At 41.0% G+C, this 25,159-nt stretch overlaps 1 protein-coding gene across 3 annotated transcripts; it reads left to right on the forward strand.

Moving 5' to 3' along the window:
- The first annotated feature begins 3,497 nt into the window (after window positions 1-3,497).
- Window positions 3,498-24,897, forward strand: UBA3 (ubiquitin like modifier activating enzyme 3). Of its 3 annotated transcripts, none has more exons than XM_066614057.1 (18): window positions 3,498-3,535; window positions 3,682-3,744; window positions 9,794-9,914; window positions 11,086-11,166; window positions 13,547-13,629; window positions 14,214-14,294; window positions 15,003-15,046; window positions 15,453-15,517; window positions 17,419-17,574; window positions 17,678-17,780; window positions 18,370-18,483; window positions 18,901-18,954; window positions 20,443-20,479; window positions 20,554-20,635; window positions 22,431-22,531; window positions 22,683-22,746; window positions 22,829-22,883; window positions 24,145-24,897. In XM_066614057.1, the coding sequence occupies exons 1-18, from the start codon at window positions 3,516-3,518 to the stop codon at window positions 24,231-24,233; spliced, it is 1,413 nt and encodes a 470-aa protein (XP_066470154.1). In that variant the 5' UTR covers window positions 3,498-3,515; the 3' UTR covers window positions 24,234-24,897. The 3 variants fall into 3 exon arrangements, with proteins under 3 accessions (XP_066470154.1, XP_066470155.1, XP_066470156.1); XM_066614058.1 differs by having other exon boundaries at window positions 18,373-18,483; XM_066614059.1 differs by lacking the exon at window positions 3,682-3,744.
- Window positions 24,898-25,159: the final 262 nt, after the last annotated feature.

A 25,159-nucleotide genomic window follows, 5' to 3' on the forward strand; every position in this document is an offset into this window, starting at 1 on the left:
GCTCCTAGCTGGGTCTACTCAGTTGTAAAACACACTGTGTTCAGTAGGACTTACTCCCAGGAAAGTGTGCACCGGGTTTGCACCCCTATCCTAGGCATGTCTATTTAGAAGTAAGCCCCATTGTGTTCAGTGGGGCTTTCTCCCAGGAAAGTGTACATGGGATTACAGCCTTACAGTCCAGTCCTAGGCATGTCTAAACTGCAGTCCCATGCAGTTTAGGATCATTGCTTGGGAGAATGCTTGGGATAATTAGAAAAGGTATTGAGAACAAAATGGCTAATATTATAATGCCGTTGTACAAATATATGGTAAGGCCACACCTGGAGTATTGTGTCCAATTCTGGTTGCCACATCTCAAAAAAGACATAGTGGAAATGGAAAAGGTGCAAGAGAGCGACTAAGATGATTACTGGGCTGGGGCACCTTCCTTATGAGGAAAGGCTACAGCGTTTGGGGCTCTTCAGCCTAGAAAAGAGGCACCTGAAAGGGGGGGGCATGATTGAGACATACAAAATTATGCAGGGGGTGGACAGAGTGGATAGAGAGATGGTCTTTACATTCTCACATAACACCAGAACCAGGGGACATCCACTAAAATTGAGTGTTGGAAGAGTTAGAACAGACAAAAGAAAATATTTCTTTACTAAGCATGTGGTTGGTCTGTGGAACTCCTTGCCACAGGATGTGGTGATGGCGTCTGGCCTGGATGCCTTTAAAAGGGGATTGGACAAGTTCCTGGAGGAAAAATCCATTATGGGTTACAAGCCATGATGTGTATGCACAACCTCCTGATTTTAGAAATGGGCTATGTCAGAATGCCAGGTGCAAGGGAGGGCACCAGGATGAGGTCTCTTGTTATCTGGTGTGCTCCCTGGGGCATTTGGTGGGCTGCTGTGAGATACAGGAAGCTGGACTAGATGGGCCTATGGCCTGATCCAGTGGGGCTGTTCTTATGTTCTTAGTACATAGTGAGACTGACATCCAGGCAAACATACCTACGATTATGCTGCATGGTGTCTTTGGGTTTGTCAGACAAGAAGAATAATTTTATTAAAAGAAAGATGCAGAGAAAGGGGGGAAATCTAAAAGTTGGATCACTGTGATTTTTTTTAATGCAGACCAGAACAATCCACTGGCTGAGGTGGTTGGATTGTGCCCAGTATTTGCAAGATTCCCAACAGCCAAACACAAATATGAACAGCGCTGAGTACGTAGGGATGCTGACTAGCGCCCCAGCAATTGTACAATGGCTCTAGTTACTGTGCTGGATGGAACAACTAGAACATTGTGCTTACAAGAATTATCTGTTGTTTACTGCAAACAATAAGAACCTTATCAGTTCAATTCACATAAGTTGATTAAGATCAGAACAACCTTGTCTATTTAACAATTATTCAATTATATTTCTTTCTTCTTAAACTTCCACCCGTGCCAGTAGACCAGGGGTGGGCGAACTTTCATCTTTAAGGATTCTGGACCTTTAACAATTGTTAAAGCTGCACCTGCTGAAATTCTCACTCCTACACAATTGTTAAAGGCCCAGGATCCCTGAAGTTGAAAGTTTGCCCACCCCTGCACTGGAACATATCCATTGTATAAGTTAACTTAATCCAAATGTGTACTTTCTTTGGAGTTGCTACTGCTGACATTGTCCAGTTCAGTCTCACAATATGGGTAAGTAAGGCTGGTACCTATAGAGGTGCTTATATTTGCTGCTGCAAGCTAACAGCCTAATCCTAGGCACATCTACTTGGAAGTAAGTCCCACTGAATTTAATGGAATTTACTCTCAAGTAAGATTATGTTTACGGGATTGCAATCCAATATACTCTTGCCTGGGAGTAAGCCCCACTGAATACAGAAATTTACTTCCAAGTAAACAAAAATAGAATTGAGCCATAAGTCATTGCATGGAGGTGTGTGTCTGCATTTGTAGCATAGTGTATTCAAAAGATGTAAACAGATCTGCCAAAGAGAACACTGCTCTTTAATAGAAGGCAAGCAGAGATCTCAACACATGTCTATAGACTCAAATTTTATACAAAAGACAATGCCATTTTGAAGGATGCCTTTGACAAGAATGTGTGTGCATATCTTGAACTGAGCTCCCAATCACTGTTGTGCAGACACATCTTAGGAGATGTGCCACAGCTTAGAGAAGAACTTGAGCCCTTTCTTCTTCCATCTGGGTACTCCCTTAGGCAGCTAGGCTGAAACGGATGTACAACCCCCCCAAAACTGAGGGGGGTTGCTGTTCTGGGTAGCTGTTATTACAGGAATATTCCATTCTGTCTGAGAATGTGTACTAGTGGGGAGGATGTGGTTGATGATTCATCTTGCTGCTTGATGATCAACAGCCCAATCCAATGCATGTCTCCTCAGATGTAAGTCCCATTCTAGTCAATGGATCTTATAAGAAAGTGTGCATAGGATTGCAGTTTTATTGTATTTATGTAGAGATAAGGCACAGAAATCTTGAACTGTAATATTCTAATAATGCTCATTGGTTAAAAAAAAAAAATCTTGGCAAACAGACATAGGGCACTATCCCAACCAACTTTCCAGCACCTGAGTAAGGGCAGTGCAGCTCTGAGGTAAGGAAACAAACATTCCCTTACCTTGAGGAGTCCTCTGTGAGGGCCCGATCCTATTCAACTTTCCAGTACCAGTGCAGCTGCAATGCAGCCCCAGTGCAAGGGAACAAATGTTCCCATACCTTGTGCGGGCCTCTGTGGCTGCCTCCCCACCACAGGATGCAGTGCACACCCCATTGGCATGACTGCACCAGCACTGGAAAACTGGATAGGATTGGGCCCTGAATGCCCCCTACCTCAGTGTGCAGTGCATGCCCTATTGGCATGGCTGCATCAGTGATGGAAAGTTGCGATAGGCCCTAAGCCTTACTTGGGAGTAAGCCAATTTGGAAGCCAGGGTGGTGTAGTGGTTTGGGAGGTGGACTCAGACCTGGACGACCCAGGTTCAAACCCCCCGTCAGGCACGAAGCTTCTTGGGTGACCTTGGGCCAGTCACTTTCCTTCAGCCTCACCCACCTCACAGGGTTGTTGTGAGGACAGTGGGGCTTACTCCCAAGCCACACTTGGAGCCCAAGCCCATGCATGTCTGCTCAGAAGCAAGGCCCACTGTAGTCAGTGGGGCTTACTCCCAGGCAAGTGTGCCTAGGAAGGCCGCCTTGGAGCCCAAGCCTATGCGTGTCTACTCAGAAGCAAGGCCCACTGTAGTCAGTGGGGCTTACTCCCAGGTAAGTGTGCCTACTGGGGTGAGTGTGGCCAGGCAGGCCCAGTCTCCAGCTGTATGAGCAAAGCCACCCATGGAGCAGACCAGCCCTCCCCCCGGGCTTGGCCCCAACCTGCTACTATAAAAGCCCCTGGGGATGCTGCTGAGGTGGACCGTGGAGGCCATAGAGGAGTGGCCGCCTAGACGGAACGCGGAGAGGCAGAACTCTATGGTGTTGTAAGGGTCGGGTGCATTGTGGGGAAGGCGGAGGAGGGAGCGGCTATGGCGGATGGCGAGGAGCCGTAAGTAGCGTCCCCCGCGCCGCCTCCAGCCTCCCTCCCCCCGCGCGGGCGCTGCCTGAGGGGCCGGGGGCGGGCGCGCCCCTCCCCGCCCTGCCGGCCGCTTTCCAGCGGCGGCGACTGACCCTTCTTTTACTCTCTCTCCTCAGGGAGAAGAAAAGAAGGAGGCTAGAGGAGCGGCTGCTGGCGGGAGAGAGGCGGAGAGAGACGGGGTCAGTCTGGGTGGCTGGTGGGGGGCGCGGCGGGGCAAGGAGAGGGGGCTGCTGGTGGTGCCAATGGAGGTGGTGGTGCCGAGGACCAGGAGGGGGGTCAGAGTGTGGGGGCTGCAGAAGAGGCGCGGGGGGCAAGACGGGTGGAAAGTGGGGTGCTCTTCCCCCTCGCACCCCACCACAACCACCCACTCCAGCTGAGTGGTGGGGGAGTTGGGACAGACAGAAGAAGGCGTTTCTTTGCTCAGCCCGCAGTTAGTCTGGGGAACTCCTTGCCACAGGACGGCCTGGCTGCCTTTACTGTCGCTCTTGATGCCCTTTTCCCTCTCGCACCAGAACCAGGGGGCGGCTGCTCAAACTGAGTTGCGGGAGAGTTAGGACAGACAAAAGAAAATATTTTTTTACCTAGCATGTGATTGGCCTGTGGAACTCCTTGCCACAGGATGTTAAGAACATAAGAACAGCCCTGCTGGATCAGGCCATAGGCCCATCTAATCCAGCTTCCTGTATCTCACAGCAGCCCCACCAAATGCCCCAGGGAGCACACAAGACAACAGGAGACCTGCATCCTGGTGCCCTCACCTGCATCTGACATAGCCCATTTCTAAAATAAAATGTTGGGATGGTATCTGGCCTGGATGCCTTTACATACTTTCTCTCTTTATGTTCTTTCCCTCTCATGCCACCTTTTCCCTCTCACGATACACCAGAACCAGAGGACATCCACTAAAATTGAGTGTTATGAGACTTAGGACAGACAAATGAAAATATTTCTTTACCCAGAGTGTGTTTTGTCTGTGGAACTCCTTGCCACAGGATGTGAGGGTGGCATCTGGGCTAGATGCTGATAAAAGGGGATTGGATAGATTCATGGAGGAAAAGTTCGTCTGTGATGGGTATGTAGAACCTCCTGGATTTAGTAGGTTACCTCAGAATGCCAGGTGCAAGGGAGGGCACCAGGATGCAGGTCTCTTGTTGCCTTATGTGCTCCCTGAGGTATCTCATGGACCACTTTGAGATACAGGAAGCTGGACTTGAAAAGGGCTCTGTGTTCTTGGAGAGAGATTGGCAGGGACTCCATCACCTTTTAAGTCACCTGCATTTGTCCTGCTAAAGCACTTGCATCTACAACACAAAGTTCTACATGGTCCTGTGCCTGGGGAGTATCTCCTCAAACTGCAGGCTGCAATTCATTTGACTAAATCAGGGGTGGCCAACCTTTCAGCTTTAGGGCTCCTGGACCTTTAACAATTGTGTAGGAAAGGAATTTCAGCAGGCACAGCTTGTCATCTCACCTGCTGCAATCCCTTCCTCTAGGCCAGGGGTGTCCAAAGTTTTTGGCAGGAGGGCCACACCGTCTCTCTGACATTCTGTCAGGGGCTGGGGAAAAAAATGAATTAATTTACATTTAAAATTTGAATAAATTTACATACGTTTACATAAATGAAATATTAAAAGGCCTTGCACAAAGCAAGGCTGGCCTTTCCTTTGCTGCCGCTACTGCATCATAGACATGAAACAGCAAGCAGTGAAGGGAGCCCTCATCCCACAGCTCACACGCAAGGTCAAACAGTCGCCCTCATGCTGAGAGCAGTTGTGTTGGGCCAGTGTGGGCTCCAACAAATCTCTGGAGGGCCAGAGGCTCATTGGAGACTAGGGGCTCCCTGAGGGCCGCATTGAGAGGCCTCGAGGGCCGCAAGTGGCCCCCGGGCCGGGGTTTGGGCACCCCTGCTCTAGACCAGTGGTATGGGTACCACCAATGGTACTTGAGGTGGTTTCTGGTGGTACTCAGGAAACCCCTGCCACCCAGCAGCAAGACCAGGAACATGACACAACAAACAGCAGTAGGATGCTTGGCTCAGTGAGCAGAGCTCCGAAGCATTCTTTTCTGCATTCCAAAAAAGCCCACTCTATGCTCTGAGCCTCTTACTGGTGTTTGTTCTGATCCATCTGGCCTCCCAACCTAGAAGTAACTAGAGATTATGTCATCTCCAGTTACTTCTTGAATAAGTAGACCATGTGAAATGGTACAGTGGGGGACCAATGTTGAGACCAAAGTTTCAGGAGCCCTAAAGTTGAAAGGTTGGCTGTCCCTGGACTAATTGCTTCTTTCTCTGCTAGCATCTGTCTCCTTGACATGCCCTAAATGCAGGGAATCTTGCATTTTTTTCTTCATGGAAGAGCATTCAGTCCTCTGAGCTCACACCTGCAGTTTGGACTTAGTTCAGACACAGGCTTAAAATCTCAGTGAGAACTAGACCTGGGTGGGAATGAGTATTGTTATAATCAAAGCCCATTTAATATAGTCCCTGCTAGGAGTAAGCTGCCCAGAGGTGTTTTACTAATTATTCCTTTCATTTTGCTCCAACAATGTAAACAAATGTACCTGTATTCTGTGTTGTGCCGAAGGCATAAATGTTTTCTGCATTAAAAAGTATGAGAGTGACAGTTTAGTCTGTTAACTCTTTCTTTCTCTAGAATTTTATTATTTTAATAAGTGTATCACAAATTATAACACTAAAAATGGTCACTTACATTGTATGTCTTAACACAGGATCCACTTTTTAGAATGATAATCTGTTGGGACCCACTGGAAGTGATGTTATGATAGGAAGTGACATTATGAAGCAGGAAAATTTTTTTAACAATCCTAGGCTGCAATCCTATCCACACTTACCCAGGAGTAAGCCCCACTGACTGTCATTGTTAAAAGCATATACATTATAACATGTGAAAAGTACATATCTCCCCAAATGCAGCCTTATGCCATATTGGCATCAAGCCTAATATATTAAAAATAAAATATTGAAATGAATGGGAACCCACCTGAAATTGGCTTACGTGGGTCCTGATCCACAGTTTGAGAAACAGTGGGATAGATAATTTGGAAATGACTGTTACCCTCCAAGGAACACAACAGTATGAGACTGTTGAGTTGTGGCTGATGCCATAACTAGATGAGTACTGTACTTCCTTTTCGCCTAATTCTCAACCTTGGCAATCCTGTACTATAGCACAATTGCTATAAAATGCTGGCTGTTGAAGTTTGCATCTATTTTATTTATTTATTTATTCATTTTTCACATTTTTATATCACCCTTCCTCCAAGAGGAACTGGTTTACACAGCTGTTCTTCTTTTGTCTTCACATCAACCCTGTGAGGTAGGTGAGGTTGAGAGAAAGTGACTGGTCCAAGGTCACCCAGGAAGCTTCATAGCTGAAGGGGGATTTGAACCTGGATCTTCCAGGTCTAAGTCCACTTCCCGAACCACTACACCAGCTTGGCTTTCCTTTAACTAGGTCAGGGGTGTCCAAATTTTTGGCAGGAGGGCCACATCATCTCTCTGACACTGTCTGGGGAAAAAGAATTAATTTACATTTCAAATTTGAATAAATTTACATAAATGACTTTATTAGAGGTGGCACTTATATGAATGAATGAAGGTCTTGCAATAGCTCAAGGCCTATAAAACGCCTTGCACAAAGCAAGACCAGCCTTTACTTTGCTGCTGCTGCTGCATCACAGATGTAAAACAGCAAGCAACAGCAAGCAGAGGGAGCCCTTGTCCCACAGCTTACGTGAGAGGTCAAACAGATGGCCGTCATGCTGAGAGCAATTGCATCAGGCCAGCACAGGCTCCAGCAAGTCCCCAGAGGGCCAGAGGTTCATTGGAGATTGGGGGCTTCCTGAGAGCTGAATTAGGAGTCCTCGAGGGCCTCAAGTGGCCCCAGGGCCGTGGTTCGGGCACCCATTGTTTCTCAAACTGTGGGTCGGGACCCACTAGGTGGGTCGTGAGGCAATTTCAGGTGGGTCCCCATTCATATCACTATTTTATTTTTAGTATATTAGATTTGATGCCAACATAGTATGTGATTGCATTTGGGGAGATCTATACTTTCAACAGGCTACAATGTATATGCTTTTAACAATGATAGTCAATGGGGCTTACTCCTGGGTAAGTGTGGATAGGATTGCATCCTAGGGTAGGTTAATGACATCACTTCCAGTGGGTCCTGACACGTGATTCTAAAAAGTGGGTCCTGTGCTAAGAAGTTTGAGAACCCCTGATCTAGGTAAATAGGAAGTTGCCCATTCAGTTCTGAACCTGGGTGCTACAATGAGGGAAGCAGGTTGTTTTACCTCTCTCAGAAGTGTGTTTCTAATAAATCCTCTCACCCGTTTCCTCAAGGGCATCAGATACCTTAAAAGTGTATAGTATCCTGGACTTGGACTGCAATCCTATGCTCACTTATTTGTGCATAATTTCCATTGTTCTCAATGGGACTTCTGAGTAGGTATGCATAGGATTGTCCTGTAGCTGTGTGTGTTTTAATTGAATTGATTAGAATGTGGTATATTCCTGAGCCAACAATCATGTACACATGTAATTGGGAACAAAGCCCATAGTGCTAATGTAAACTAATGCCCATTAATTCTAATGTAAATTAGAATTTACTTCCAAGTAAACATGCATGAGATTGGACTGTAAATCTTGTTTATTGAAGAATACATTACTTGGGAAAATGTTTTTAAGTCATGATGTCGCAAACTATATTGTGAACTGTTATTTAAAAAATACATAATTTCCCCACATGTCACTTCTATATCTTTTTGAGATGTGTGGCTTTTCAGATGAAAGAATCCTAGCAAAATTTGTATCTTGTGATGTACACTTAACTCTTAAAAAGCTGAATTTGGTTCTGTTTACTGGGACTGGAAAATCTGCAGGACCCGCAAGTAAAATGCTGTATAGCAGTGGTTCGTACACATTTAGCACTGGGACCCACTTTTTAGAATGAGAATCTGTCGGGACCCACCGGAAGTGATGTCATGACCGAAAGTGACATGTTTTTAATTGTGAGCCACCTTAAGTATTCTTAATTGAATAGAAAGATGGGATATAAATCTATAATATAAAATAAATCAAGCACGAACATTTTTTACAATCCTAGGCTGCAATCCTACCCACACTTAATCAGGAGTAAGTCCCATTGACTATTATTGCTAGAAGAATATACATAATAGCTTGTTAAAAGTACAGGTCTGTAACATTTCCCCAAATGCAGTCATGTACCATAGTAGCATCAAGTCTAATATATTCAAAATAAAATATTGAAATGAATGGGGACCCACCTGAAATTGGCTTGTGACCCACCTAGTGGGTCTCGACCCACAATTTGCGAAACACTGCTGTACAGGATAGAAGTTCATGGATATGTTATAAACAGAAATTTGCCGGCTGATGTAGGAGTGCACAATATATCATTGCACATGGCAAGGCTCTGACATTCAAGCAAGTGGCTGGTTTACAGCGTTAATTTTTTAGATATTAAAATGAATTTTGTGTTGCTTCTAAAATGTAAACAGTTGCGTAAAACAAGTTATAGAGTTCCTTGAAGGAATTGCTAAGGAAAATACATTTTATTCTGCTACCAAAAGATCAGTCACTGGTGTAATTTTTCTTCTGTTACTAACAGAAAAGATGCACTAGTCTTATGTGTTCTTCTGCATTTGATAGGCAAGCATCCCATCAGAATATCATCTTAGTGAAAGACATGGTTTTATTTTAATTTTGTTAAAACTACTGCATGTTTTTACAAATCAAGCTAGAAGGTTTTAATCTTTGCACTTCCTGCAATGCTGGTGACTTTGCTTGTTCTTCAAGAAAACAGAGAATACAAGCTATACTATGTGAGAAGGAAGTTATTCTGTTATCTTTTTCCAATCTAAGACCTTTTTCATAACATGTCACATATAGTAATTTCATTTTAATGACAAATGTATTCAGATGTTTTGTATACTTAACTAGCCATAAGTAAAATAAAGATAATATCACATCACGATCTGTCTGATAGCCATTTCAACAATAGAAAAGGAATGCTTGTCAATTTTCCATAACCGAAAGGCACAACCCAGCTCATGAAATTAAAACACAAAAATACTGCAATAGTGGGAAGTATAGCTTATAGAGATATGGGGTGGGGAGGGTTGTGTGTGTGTGTGTGTGTTTTTCTATTGGTTTTTGCAGCTGAATTTCTATGTTCTGTGCAGAATGGCTGTTGATGGTGGGTGTGGGGACAATGGAGACTGGGAAGGTCGCTGGAACCATGTAAAGAAGTTCCTCGAGCGATCTGGACCATTCACACACCCTGATTTCGAGCCAGGCACTCAAGTGAGAAATGGTTATTTTTAAATACAAATATTTGTAGTATTTTGTTGCAAACTGTTGTCAATACTGCTGTTTATAATTTGTTAATGTAAGATTAGCAAGTTTGAAAATTCAGACTTTTGAAGTAAACAAACTAATTTTCTGCATGGCTTTGAGATGACTTGCACAACAAGAATGTGTAAAAGAACCTAGAGAGAGTTGTTTGAAGACACTGAGTAAAAATTTTAAGTGCACACAAAGTCATTATGATGTTTAGCCACAGATGATGAAATAATTTGTAACTGAAATGTACATATTTGAAAATTGGCAAGAGAAAATGGTGATTGCTCACAAATTTATGACAGCTATAGAACTGACATTAGGCATGTGTAAACTATTCTTGGCTGGAAGCAGATGTAACACTTCTGGAGGATAAAGGATGGGGGTCACTTTGGAACTGTGCATTCCCTCCATATCCCATTGTATCCCTTCCTATACTTCTCTCTACTTACATTCTTCATTAGACCTCACCATTTTCTGGAGGCACTCCCAAATTCTGTTTTAGAACTTGATTGTTGTGTAGAACTGGTGTTGTGTCAGCCAGACTGAACATTGACTGAAGACTCAAACCCATCAGAGTCTCCAATTTGTCACAGGTGGTAGGAGGGGCAGTGCCTTCTTCAGGTTTTTGCCCCATGGTCCTAGCAGTGTGGCACCAGCATTCCTAGGCAATGCCACATTGATTACATCATGTTCTTGGGTATATACAGCAGGCCGACAGTGGTGAGTGGTAGTAATATTTTTACATAGATGATGATTGTGTAAAGTAATATTAAGGGACTTAGAAATGGTTCTGGAAAACTTTAAAATGAGCAGAAACATGTCATCTAGTATTCAATATATGTACTTCAATGTACATTTGATGCCTGCCTGCGTAAATTTTTTAAAGTAGCTAGTAGATATTGTACGTATAACCAAAATTCAATTTACCACTTGGCAATCTGAGATTATCTATACTAATTAAATTAAACTTGACAGTAGTAGGAAACAAATTCTAATTTATAATGGATTCTTCTGCTTTTCAGGGTTTTCAAATATTGTAGCTTTATAAATGAAGTAATGTGAATCTACATAGAAATTTATTATTTGTTTCTTATGTTTTCAACGACCTGTTTGTCTTTGTGGTTCTTTGCAGCCCCTTGACTTTCTATTAAACACGTGTAAAGTTCTAGTTATTGGAGCAGGAGGATTAGGATGTGAACTCTTGAAAAATCTGGTAATTTCATTTTTTTTCCTGGCTAGCTTGCTCTGTTTACTGAAAAGATTATTGTTTTGCCTGTTTTTCAGCTTTGTGCCTTGAGCTGTCAGAGTTGATGTGGTATCATTTTTTATAACAGCATACTGTTTATTAATTTTTTTAGCAGTTAAAGGCCACATAAACTAAACAGTTGCAACACTGCACTAAATAAAAATGCATGTTTAACACATAGTCAGTATAAAGTCTGGCATATAGAAAAATGTGAAAAGGTAAGTATTTTTCAGTAATCCCAGTATATTTGGAACACTGATTATTTTAAATTGTGGTACTTAGCTTTTCTACCATTGTAGCGTTCATACTCTTGTGGAAATTTGCACACATTTCACCCATGAATAGCTACCCTAATAGACGGCAGATAGTGACAAAGTAATAATATTTTACTTGGCTTGTCAACACCAAGGCAGGTGTTATATTCATAAGTAATTGTTGCATATCTCCATTCCAAGTGTGTGGGGTGGGCATATCTGGGATTCCGTATCTGTGGTTTCATGTATCAATGGATGTGCCCTGCCCCCATACACCCATTTATTGGATTTAAAGGCTTACCAGGCGAAAACATTCATCCTTAAACTGTGCATTATAAACCTAACGCTCAGTCTAAGGAAGAATATTTTTGCCCAATAAGCTGCTAAAACAGATAAACGAAGGTGCAGGAAGATTCCCTGTATTTGTGCTTTCCGGTATCCGTGGGGGGGGGGGGGTAGAAACACTTCCCTGCAGATAACAGGACATGCCTTTTCATGTTATACAAAATCTGCACACACAAGAATGTGAAGGACCATCTAAGTGGATTGTGATTAAGGTTAGAGACAGGATTTTCAAAATCTTTTCCAACAGTGACAGCCTAAGTGTGTCTACTTGGCAGTAGTTCCATGGGTCTTGAGTTCAATGGGACTTACTTCCCGGTAAATGTGTATAGGATTCCAGTCATAATCTTATAAATTAGTCCTTGGGAAGTTCTTGGGTACACTAATGCTTGTTAAAACATATTTTCCAGCATCTTGGCAAAGTCTGTGATGCGAAAATCATACAACGAAAAAAATTATAGACAAATGCAAACCATGGAAGTTTACAGCTTCTAAAAGTATCCTTAAGGGCACAATCCTATGACAGTCTAGTCAGAAGTAAGTGTGGCTAGGATTGCAGCCTAAGTCTATGTAATTAATGACAACCATTCAAAACCTACATATGTACCCATTATTTAGAAGTACATGTGTGAGCCACTTAAGGATGGGGATACATTTTCCTATCCCTGTTATGTGATAAGGTCATTAAATGAAAATTCAGTCCAGTCTGTTACCTTTGTCACTCCCTGTGAGACACTAGCTGGCTGCACAGGCTACTGGAGTTAGATTGCTTATTCTTTGCATTAAGAGCCTCTCTGCTGTATAAACAGACACTCTGCTGCAGGCTATGGGAGACACATTGCCTCATTAAGAACATCTTTCTTGTGCTTTGACCACTGTCATATATGTGGTCCGTTGTTAAGCAAACAGTTGTTAAGTGGTGCACACCTGTATTTGAAAATGGTGTTGCTTTACTTGGAGGGAAGCCCATTTTGTTTAGTAAGACTTAGGCTGTAATCCTATCTCACCAGAAACAAATACCTCTAGCAATAGTTAATAGAGGTTTTTGTACCTTAAATTAAATACTGTAATCCTCTGTTTCTGCTCTGTGTAGAAGAACAGGTAATTAGAGGGGGGGAAAGTATAGCAGCTAATTTAATTTATACTATTCCCTATAACTAGAGATGTTTGAAAATTGTGTTATTTATTTTACTCAGCCCACTGTGTTCAGTAAAGACTTAGGCTGCAATCCTATCTTACCAGAAACAAACACCTCTACCTATAACACTTCGTGCATGGATTTTAAAAATGGTGTGAAATATTTTCCAGTTATCTATTTGTAACTTGTATATTGTGATAACAAATTTTAACATCAATCCTGGAAAATATGGTAACTCAACTGGAAATTTTTGAACTTGGTTGCAATGTATATTTCTCTGCTGTGTAACATAGTGAGGCAGGGAAAAGCATGGCTCATAGTCCCTTATCTAGCTTCTCTAAGCATTTTCCTGGGAAGAGTAACTCTTAGGTGTACATGGGGAAAGCACTGGTGAATTGAGTCTGAGTTTTTTTCTGGATCAACAAATATACTCTGATCAGGTAGCAAACTTCCCACCCCATATATACTAACTAAACTGCAGAAAATTTTAACAATACATTTTTAAACTCCTTTAGTTATTAGCATTTTTTCAGGAGCATCAAGTTAATCAGAACTTATTATTATTAAATTATGAAAACATTTGTTTGTAACCTTGATCTCTTTATTTCTTCAGGCATTATCTGGTTTTAGGCAGATCCATGTTATTGACATGGACACTATTGACGTATCTAACCTGAATAGGCAGTTTTTGTTTCGGTAAGTGATACATCTTGAAACATTTATACAGTATTTTTTTATAAATTACAAAATTATTGTTAGCTTTAGGCAACTTTCATTTCAATAAGACTTTTGGGAATACTGGGTTGCATGTTTTGTAAGAAAAATGTATCCAAGGGCATTATTAGTGGTAGATTAGGAGCTCCCCCCACTTTATTTTAAAAATATTGTATTCTGCCTTTCCTCTCTGTTAGGAAGATTCTCAAAGTGGCTAATATATTAAAGAAACACAACAAACATAAATTCAGTGAGTGGCATCCAGAATAATGCTTCTGTCAACAAAAGCACACTCTGAATGGAAGCTCTCTCCAAGAGCTTCATCACACAATGAAGTCTTATGGAAGCACCTCGTACAAAGGGCCCACTTGGAATTCACCTTCTGGAGGAAGCTTATCTTCAAAGAGCATGCTTTTGTTCATGGAAACTGGATGCCACTCATTACTGGCAAAAGACCCCCAAGTTTTAATCAGTTCTCCTTCAGTTTATGGCAGGAGCTTCTCCAAGCATAACAGTAAATAAGTTTGGATGCAACCCTTACTTTTCTAACATTTTGTGTTTTGCAGGCCTAAAGATGTTGGACGGCCTAAAGCTGACGTTGCTGCTGAGTTTCTAAATAGTCGAATTCCTAATTGTACTGTTGTGCCGTATCCTTCTATGAAACATTATAGCTTTCACCTGTACAGTCTCCTTCTTTCTTCTTAATGACTTGCTTTACTTTCATGAGCTACTTTTGTGTAAAATAGTCATAGCTGATTTTAGTCAAAATTAGCTCATGAAAATAAAGCAAGAAATTCCTTTTTAAAAAAAAAAAAAGAATTAAATGGTTGCAGCTTTTGGTAGCAGTCTTCTTCCCTTCTACCTTGCAAGCCATTGTGTAACTTAAGGTCAATGGCACAACTGACTTCTCACATAACTTAAAAGGTGATTTCATGTTGCTAAAATTTGTCTTGCTGGCTTGTATCGACATAGTATCACAGCTACTTCTTGATTCATACCTCCCTTATTTCGTATTCAGAAATGATTGATTTTGGGTTCAAACTTCCTACAATTTAACTTAAAAGTTTAATGGACTTGACTTTAGGACCAAACTATCTTACTAAGAACCTTTTTTCCATTTCAGGATCATGTGTTACAATCTCAGCATGAAGAAAATTTTTAATATTGTGGGACCCTTTGAACGATGATGCTTGTGTCTGTTTTTGCATTTGTGATTTGAATGCAGTACCTGCATTAGCTACAATGTTTGTTCCATTTAAAAATGACTGTGACATGTTTCCTACATTATAAATGGTTATTTCAATTACAGCCAGACCGGTATCTTAAAAGAGTTCCTTTACTATATATGTTTTCAGACATTATAAAAAGATTCAAGATCTAGATGAGACTTTCTATCGACGTAAGTGATTTAGTGTGTTGCTATAAAAGTGATAGTTCATGCCCTCTCAAGTCAGTTGCGGGGAACAGAACTTTATTATTGGGATGATAAAATAACGAGTGAAAACTCTCTACTTGTGAATTGTGCTTTCTATGAAAACAGCAAATACATGACACTGTTTTACACTGTTGGCTCATTTGTCCATCTAGGTCAGTATTATCCATTTGTGACTGATAGTGGTTCTCCACAGTTTCAGACTGAACTTGTTTCCAGCCCTACGTATGGATGTCAAAGATTAGACCTAGGACCTTCTGAATGGAAAGCATGGGCTTTCCCATTGAATTGTGGCCCCCCTTCCCTAGAAATGCTGGCAATATTGAAGAAGACAAAAGTAGATACCTAACAATATCTAATATGTTTCTTCCAGAATTTCATATAATTGTATGTGGTTTGGACTCGATAATTGCAAGAAGATGGATAAATGGCATGCTGGTAAATACCTTCAGTTGTTAAAAAGCAAAATGTGGGCATAGGGCAATACTGTTCTACTTTATTACTACTGTGCAGTCTTTTGTTATACAAATCGTTCCTCGCATGGCTGGTCAGGTTCTGCAATAAAGTTGATGAAATAGTCTTTATAATGCATGATCTCCTTATTCAAAATTTAATAATAAAATCTGACCATCTAGCACAGTGAAGACATGACGGGGGTGTTATATACAAAACTCAAAGAAAATAGAGAACATGAAATCCCAACACAGTGGGGGTGTTCCATTCTACTGTGGCAGTGTCTTTGTGGAGAGGATTCCCATAGGCTTATTTAGAGTCCACATTTCACTGTAATAAGTGACTACATTCAATCATTTTTCCCCTCAAAAAGGCTTGGGTGTTGTTCAGCTCTTAAGAAACTGATACACAATGGTACTGTAATGAGACTGAAGCTCACAGGTTCAGCTGTGAATGAACTGAATGTTTAAGTTGAGATAGAAAAGTTTTGGGCAAATGATTTTGGTTTACTTTCTATAGTCATGATTAATATTCTCTTAAATCTGCATTACTTATTCAAGATGACCTTGTTTGTGTTGATCTTTTTCCAGTCTAATTATATTTTTTTCTACTTAACAGCATAGATTTGCAAACCAATGAAATATGAACATTATGATGATCTGTATGTTTGAAGAATAAATTCATTCACACACACAATGGCTCTGTGTGTGTGTATGTATCTGTAGTATTCTATGTATGTTCTTGAGTTTCTAATAGCATGTTCCAGTGCATGACTATTCAGAAGCAAAACCCACTGTTTCAATGCAGCTAACTCCCAAGAAAAGATGTGTAAGATTTCGGCCTCAAAATAGCAACCTCTTACAGCCCAATCCTCCGCCTGGGCAGTACCACTTGTGTGCGTGCTGCTCAGGCAAGAGCCATTGCAAATTTGCCAGTCAGTGCTGGGCCTTCATGCCCATTGAAAGATGCCAGGTGCCTGCAAGTAGTGAGTACTCCACTGCTCAGTAAGAAGGCTTTCCTGGATGGGGGAGGGTGGCTCACAGGGTGGTTTGGGGCCGGGGTGGTGGTAGCAGAGACTGTGCTGGATCCTATCCCCCTTCCTGCTCCTGAAAGCCTGACACTTGCTACTTGAATCTTCATCAGCAATTTTACTGGTGCAGATCTGAGTAGATTCGTAGGGACTGTGGGGGCACTACATGGGGTAAGGGAATAAATAATCTGAGGAGACCACTGCTGCTTCTCCTGCCCTGCAGAATAAAGCAGCAGCCATTTCAGCAGTGCTGGACATGGGGCGGGTGGGTAGGATAGGATTGAGTTCTTAATGTTGGGTGATAATTTGCACTAAGACACTTGGAAGTTATTGGTTCTTTAACTGCAGTGTTGATTTTGTGTTGATTTTGGAAAAAAGATGCTTGAGTTGTTATTGCAGAGTAGAAATAAAATCCTTGTCCACTGTGGCTAATGCTGTAATTCAGGGATTCGTAATTTCAGTTACAGACCCCCCCCCCCAGTGAATTGTCCAATATGTCCCCTTCACCAGACTGTCAAAATCATCATAATCGCCAGTCCTACCAGTACAACTTCAAAAGATGTCAATAGCTTGGTGTTACTTTAGATATTGATAACTAGGAACAGAACACTTCAATCCTTATTGATAATAATCTAACCACAATATTTTTAAATTGTTCAGACATTGAGCCCCATACACCCTTCATTTGGTTCCCATACTCGCAAGGGATATAGATATCCCCAGTTTAGAATCTCTGCTACAGTTGTTTCAGATGGTTCGGATTGAGCTTGCAGTGCAAAACTATTCGCTGAAGAACATGCTGTTCAAAAAGTGTGGAGGAAGGAGTAGTAATAAACTAATCCTTTCTTCCTCTTAGATATCACTTTTAAACTATGAGGACGGGGTGTTGGATCCAAGTTCCATTATACCCTTGATTGATGGAGGAACGGAAGGCTTTAAAGGAAATGCACGTGTGATTATTCCCGGCATGACAGCTTGTATTGAATGCACACTTGAACTTTATCCCCCTCAGGTAGTACAAAAGAGTTATCTCAGCTTCTCTTTTTTTGTTCTCTCATTTTGCCTTCCTTTGTAAAATTCATATTTAATTATCTTCTATAATCTGTTCCTGCCAGTTAAATTTTCCCATGTGTACAATTGCTTCAATGCCACGGCTACCAGAACATTGTATCGAGTACGTTAGGATATTGCAGTGGCCCAAGGAACAACCTTTTGGAGGTAACGCATTAACTATTTTAAAACCTGTTCAGAATAGGAAGGCAAACAAAACAAGCAAGAATTTATTATTTTACTTATTTTTTCACATAATGTCATAGTAGAGCCTTTCCTACTGCTGCTTATTGTTTTCTATTTTTCCTATTTATAAGTATTTTTTAAAAAAATCTGATATAATTTTTATACTGCCTTTTTAATTTTGATGTTGCAGTTTTGAATCGCACTGCTTTTAGACCTTATGTTTTGAATTTGTTTTGTAGCTTAACTGATTTTAATTTTTAAACAATTTGTAGACATTAAAGTATGAAAGGCCAAACAAAATAAGGGCACAATCCTAAGCAGGTCTACTCAGAAGTAAATCCTGTTGTGTTCAATGGGACTTGCTTCCAGGAAAGTGAGGATAGGATTGCAGCCTGTTTTAGTTTTTCAAAACTTTGAACAAGAGGGGTCTTGTGAAACTCCTTTCCTAAAGAGATTCACATTATTGTAGTGACAAACTAAACTCTTTTTAAAATTCATCTTTGACAGTTTTCTTCTAATGATATTCCAAGAACAAAGATGTTGGAATTATGAGTTTTTTCCTTTTTCCCAGAAGGTGTTCCACTAGATGGAGATGATCCAGAACACATACAGTGGATTTTTGAGCAATCTTTAGAAAGGGCATCACAATTTAATATTAAGGGTCTAACATACAGGCTCACACAAGGTAAGTTGTGTCAAAAGCAATATTCCCTGTAAGGGGTCTGTGCAATGGCATAGACCCCTTTGCTTGCTTCATCTGGGGTGTTTTCTGGACTTCTGGTTCAGTGAGCTGTGCAATTCAGTGGAATAATGGTCAGTGAGAACAACGGTCAAGAGCTATCTTTTCAGTTAATGCTTTTTCTTTCTTGGAAAAAAAACACACATTTTGCAGCAGGAAACACACATTTTGATTTATTTTTCCACCACTATTAGTTTAGATTAGGTTACTACTGTCTAGTGGCTATTATTCTATCTAGTTTTCTTGAAATTATTGGTGCTAATCTCTGTAGAGGTTTTACACAGAACTGTTTTATTGTACAGTTCTTGTATACTGAATGGGGAATTACTTGAATAATATTTGGCACTTCCATTCCCAATATAGGAGTTGTGAAGAGGATAATTCCTGCTGTAGCTTCTACAAATGCTGTCATTGCAGGTAAAGTAATTCTTCATTATGTGTTCAACAGCAGTTCTCGGTTTTCCAGCTAAAAGCATGATCTCTGTCATATTCCTTTATATATTTGGACTAAGTGCATCTGATCCTAGGGCAGTGTAAATTTAGGAGGGAAGGCACTTCAGTCCATAATCCTTAGTAAACTGGATTGGAGGTAAACTACACAGAAGTAAATCCTCTTCATTTCAGACTAAACCTGGTGGTGTTAGAAGGAAATTGGGCACAGTTTTCTCCTGTGTAGGAGGGACGAGTGCGTTGTGTCATGTGAGGCATATGTATTGAAGACTGGCAACTGAGAAGCTGTTAATTGCAATGTGCTCTTCAACTAGCCAGTATTTGTATCCCTCTAAGTATGGTACATAAGCTAGGTACCTTTCAGTGCCCCCTCTCAAGTAGGCTGTGTCTTTTTCTTTCATTTCCTCATCTGTGTGTGTTCACTGAAAGTCTTTTTAGAAATACTTATAATTCAATGTGTTGGCAAACTAGGTTATGGCAAAACAGGGTTGAAATTCTGGCTGTTTTGTTGCAAACACCTGTATCACCCCTTGTCTCAAATGATATCCGTCTCTTGACTATCAAAAATTTGGCCATTCCTCTTAGTTTCCAGCAGTCAGTAAATCATTAGCGGCCCAATCCTACCTGAAATTGGGCTGGCACACAGGGGGTTTTATGACAACGGAGCAGTGCTTTATTGTTGATGGTATGCACAGTGTTCCACTGGTGACCATTTTGAGCATGCTGCTGCAAGAACTGGCAGCGCTGGAGGTTTTCTGATGGATGCCACTGCCTCCACTGGAGCTAGCAGCGCCACCGATATCCTATGCCCCTTCCCAGCCTTGATCCATGCGCCAAAGTCCTCTTGGACTTCTGCCAGCGAGGTAGTTACTGCAGGTCTGAGCACACCCATTGGGGCAGTGAAGGTTTGTCTCAGGGTAAGGGAACAAATGTTCCCTTAACTGGAAGAGCCCTTCATGATGTGAAATTCCCCTGCGCAATGGTAGACTGCAACCATTGGCATGGCTCAGCAGTGAACCCCCTCAGCTGCGCACCCCAGGCCAAGGTCCACGATGGTGCCCCCCCGCGGGCAACCGCCACCCCCACAGAAATCTGCCCCCCCACTCACCTGAGGCTCATGGAGCCTCGCGCGACCTAGGATCGCCTCGGAGAAACCACTCTGAGGTTCTCCGACGCTTTAAACTGTGCTTCCAGAAAACCAGAAGCACGATTTCCGCCCTCATTGGGAGCCTCAGAGAGGCTTCTGCAGGGTCCTGGTGCATCGCGCCTGGGGCTTTTGCCCCATTGGACCTTATGGTAGGTCTGCAACTGGCATGGCTGCATCAGCTCAGAGGGAGTTAGGTAGGATTGGGCTGTAAATTAACTAATTGACTATTCTACATTTTTTTAAAAGTGTAATATTCTGTAGATTCCCTCTCTGATTTTTTCAGATAATTTTGGTTGTTTCCTTTCTAGCTATTTGTGCCACTGAAGTCTTTAAAATAGCCACAAGGTAATTTGTTTCTTAATCAAATATTTGATTAGCAAATGTATTGCTTATAAATATTAACAGATTTTTCATTACAGTGCTTACATACCTTTGAACAACTATTTGGTGTTTAATGATGTAGATGGACTTTACACATATGCGTTTGAAGCTGAAAAGAAGGTTAGTATTGCTGCAGAAAACTCATAACTTGAGTGATGGCTAAATGTGCTGCTTGTCTTGGTTTTTACTGATAAAGAGAATTCTGCAGTACTATGTCCAGCAACTCTCAACTGCTTAAATACCTGACTAATTCATGCACCATATTTGTTTGCCTGGTTAATGTAATAGCTTGGGGATGGTGCAAACCATTGTGGTGAGATCTGAGCTGATGAGATACCTCCAGGGATTGATGTTCTAGCTGGGGTGTCTAAACTTTTTGGCAGGAGGGCCACATTATCTCTCTGACACTGTGTTGGGGGTCAGGGAAAAAAAGAATTAATTTACATTTCAAATTTGAATAAATTTACATAAATGAATATAATAAAGATGGAACTTATATGAATGAATGAACATCTTGCAATAGCTCAATGCCTATAAAAGGCCTTGCACAAAGCAAGGTCAACCTTTCCTTCGCTGCTGCATCACAGATGTGAAACAGCAAGCAGTGGAGGGAGCCATCATCCCACAGCTCACAGGAGAGGTTGAACAGTTGGCCGAGGGCAGTTGCATCAGGCCAGTGCAGGCTCCAGCAAGTCTCTGGAGGGCCAGAGGCACATTGGAGACTGGGGGCTCCCTGAGGGCCGGATTGGGAGTCCTCGAGGGCCACAAGTGGCCCCAGGGCCAGGGTTTGGGCATCCCTGTTCTAGAGTATCCAAAATATGGCAATGTTCTTTCCCCTTCTTCCCAAACTCTGCACACAATAGTGCACTTATACGGGGCTGTCCTTTAAAGGTTTTGAAATTTCTACTAAAACAAAATATTTTAACCTGAGTTTTATTGTGATTGGGCCATTGAGATTTTATAACTCCTATTTAAGAGAATAGATTCCTCTTTGCTCAGTTAGCATAGTCCTATTTCCAAACATGTGTTTAAGGGGTAAACTGTAGGGGAACGGGTTGGATTTTATTTGTGTGATTTATGCTTTGATTTTTAAATGTGTTTTGTAGGATATACTTTTTTTTGTAATAAAACCAGTGAGCCAGTTTGTCACTTTGACAAACCCTTGAACAGCACAACTGATCTCCTATTGCAATCAACTTCTGGCATTTCTTAAGAAGATGGTCACTTCCTGCTGAATTCTGCAGTATCCTGCTAGCCCTTTACCAAACTTTTCTCATATGGCTTCCCCACCACTGGGAATAAAGGATTTGTGTAGCGGTAGTGACAGAAGGTGTACACTCTCTCTGTCTCTTCTTTGTCAGAATAAGAATGCCCAAAAATCTTGTGTCAGTCACAATTATAAACTGAATATGTTACTGGCAGTATTGCTGAAGTTCCATTGAAACAATCTGGGGCTCTAGCACTAGTCCCTGATGTATTTATCCCTTCTATTTGGGAAGTCCTTGCATTAACACAAATTTTAAACTCTTAATTTATATGCTATTGTAACCCTTGGATTCTGAAGACAAATTCTTCCTCTTTGGTGGTTGTGGTAAATTCCAGGATAGTTGGCTATTTTATTCAAAAAGTCATTAAGCATGCCAAACAAATAAAAAATCTGGCCGCCAGAATTTGTGTATTCCATGACATAATGGAGTAATGCTGCAGAAGAGGTTTAATATGAAATCAAAACATAGGGTGGAGCTTACCATTTCTTGTTACTTCAAAGATATATAGCTTTGTCTAAATTGGTTTTTTCGCTTTCTGACCTTTGTTTCGTATATTTTGATTGTGATTTAGCTAATCCAAGAATAAACATTGCACAAAAAAGACACATTGACTCCTTCATGTACTACTGTGTTTTTATCTTTTGTAGGAGAACTGTCTGGCTTGCAGCCAGCTCCCTCAAAACATAGAATTTTCTCAATCAGCTAAACTTCAGGAAGTCCTGGATTATTTGACAAATAGTGCTTCATTGTAAGTATGGCGTTAATTTGATTTGATTATACTTTTAAGTATAGTACCAGATCCTGGGAATACACATCCTTGGCAAATTAGAGATGCTGTTGTTTGTATCTTTTTAAGATCTTGGTTAATTGTTTTGATTACTGACTGCTCTTTTGCACAGACAAATGAAATCTCCAGCAATAACGGCCACAGTATATGGAAGGAATAAAACCCTTTATTTACAGGTGACTAATGCTTTTAGAAAAATTATATTGTGTATATGCATGTGTTTAAGCAAAGATAATGAAAAACGTGTGTTTTCTCCAGTCAGTAGCTTCAATTGAAGAGCGAACGAGGCCAAACCTTTCAAAGACTCTAAAAGGTAATATAAACTTTATATTAAGGCACATAGCAGGATTTAAAAAATTGATGAATCTTGTACAGTGCTTGCCAACCTTCTCAGCACCGTGCCTCTGTGCGTTCTCTGCCTCCATAGTGGGTTGTGACACAGAAATGACTTCTTGGGGAGATAGGGAGGCTCTTCTGTGTTGTGCTAGTCTGGAGACCCACTCTACTGGCCTTTGTGAAACTCAATTTGGTCTGCAGAAGCCTTGGAAAGCCATTTCCAGTTTTTGGAAGAAAACCAAAAGTGACTTTCCAAGGCTTCTGTGGGCCATTCTGAGGCCTGCAGAGGCCACTAGTGTGGGTCACTGGCCTCCTGGAGGTCATTTAGCCTCTGGAATGGCTCCGATTTGGAGCCAAACTGGAGCAAGGGTAGGTGGGAGGCCCCAGGTTGTGACCTACAGTTTGAGAAACCCTGATCTGTTATATTGGTGCTATTTGTGAGTTATATCCAGTGTTGCTTACTCTGAAGGAAAATATACTATCTTCTGTCGACCATTTTCAACCACTGTGCTGTGGCACACTGGGGTCCAGTGGGGGATGTCAGCCCCCCCACTGAGAGCATGGTGTGTCTTATGAATTGTCAAAAACCTGATGGTGTGCCTTGACAGTTTTAGTGCCTTGTCAGTGTGCCTTGAGATGGAAAAGGTTGAAAATCTCTGCTCTATGTATTGCTCAGTGTGTTGGGAATGCTAATGGGATTTCCAATAACAGTTTACTTCTACAATCAATTTGCAATTTTAGAGAACTTGGTTCCTTTTGTATAATGAGGCTTTGTGGAAATATGCAGTATGGCAGATTGCCTTTGAATTAAACATGCTGAAATTCTCCTTGTACATCAGATGAAGTGGTAGCATTAAAGATACAGACATAGATTTGACAAATGAAGCAATTGCTCTGTAGTAGGATGGCAAGAAGTTAATACAGTTTCTCATTGAAATAGTGGAACCTAAAGGTGTTTTTTATGCAGTGGAAGAGGAAATGTCATCTCAGTAACAGAAGTTATGCTCTGTAGGACTAGAGTCAGGGAGGATAGAAGATAAACAGGAAAAATGAAATGAAAAGTGGCAATAAAACAGAAAAAGGGTTGGTGAACTTGTTGCAAGTGATATAATTGTTGATATGCATTGTGGGAAGTGTCTTTTTATTTGAATGCTTTATTGTGTTGTATGTCAAATTGTATGTTTTTCCACAAGTGCCTGCAAGTTACTGGACATATTTGTACCTTTTTTTTGTTACAGAGTTGGGACTTGTTGATGGTCAGGAACTTGCAGTTGCAGACGTCACTACACCACAGACTGTGCTCTTCAAACTTCACTTTACCACTTGATATAAATGCAAGTGATGTTAGTTTGCACACCTTGTAAAACTACTGTTGTGCACTAGGGAGACAAAAGAAGAGTACTCACACTTATCCCTTGTAGTTTTGCTGGAAGTTAGTTTTACCTTGAATAAATTGCTCTTATTTTAGAACTGTCATTGGAAACCAATATTTGGTTGATGTTATCTGTATAAAAGCTTACTAATGTACAGAAATCTTATGTACAGCAATAATAAATATTTTCAATTTGTATGCACATTAAAATAATGCCAACACTCCTTTCTGCATGTGGAAACTATGGTGATAAACTCGTTCTCAAAACACCTCTGAATGTACACAAATAAGAAAGTGAACAAAGATTTTAAATTATATTTTAGAATCTATGTACAATTCTTTATATTCGGACTACCAGACAGTAGAATAAAACAAGCATCCTATTTCTTGCTTTATTTTACATCTTTGTTGAACATTTGTCGCATATTAAGTATTGCTAAGATTTACTGTATTTTTTTCAAGGTATGGAAAGATTGTACTTGACACCTGTACATGGAAATTTTAAAACATTCATTTGTATATTTGCAATTATAGTGGCTGCTATGCATGATTGCCCACTGGTGTTCAGAATTAGTGTCTCTGTTAGTTATTTATTAATAAAAATTATCTGAAGATACTATATAGTCTGTTAGCATGTCACTGGCTCCTGTGAGGACATGAATACTACTACAGTCATTTTGTTTTTAAGAAAAATTCAAATATAATTTTTAAGCAAAAAGATTAACTAGCAAAACTTTCTCCAGCTGTATGTTCACAGTTGAGAAGTATTTAAGCCATTTCTGCCCAACTGTTGTATATACGCAACAGGGAACAAATGTCCCCCACACAGATCAGCCTGTTTATTTTTTGGAAGTTTTTCCTCACTGATTCTCACAGGGAGG

Source organism: Tiliqua scincoides, chromosome 2 (assembly GCF_035046505.1).
Source record: "Tiliqua scincoides isolate rTilSci1 chromosome 2, rTilSci1.hap2, whole genome shotgun sequence".
Taxonomy (NCBI): Eukaryota; Metazoa; Chordata; class Lepidosauria; order Squamata; family Scincidae; genus Tiliqua; species Tiliqua scincoides.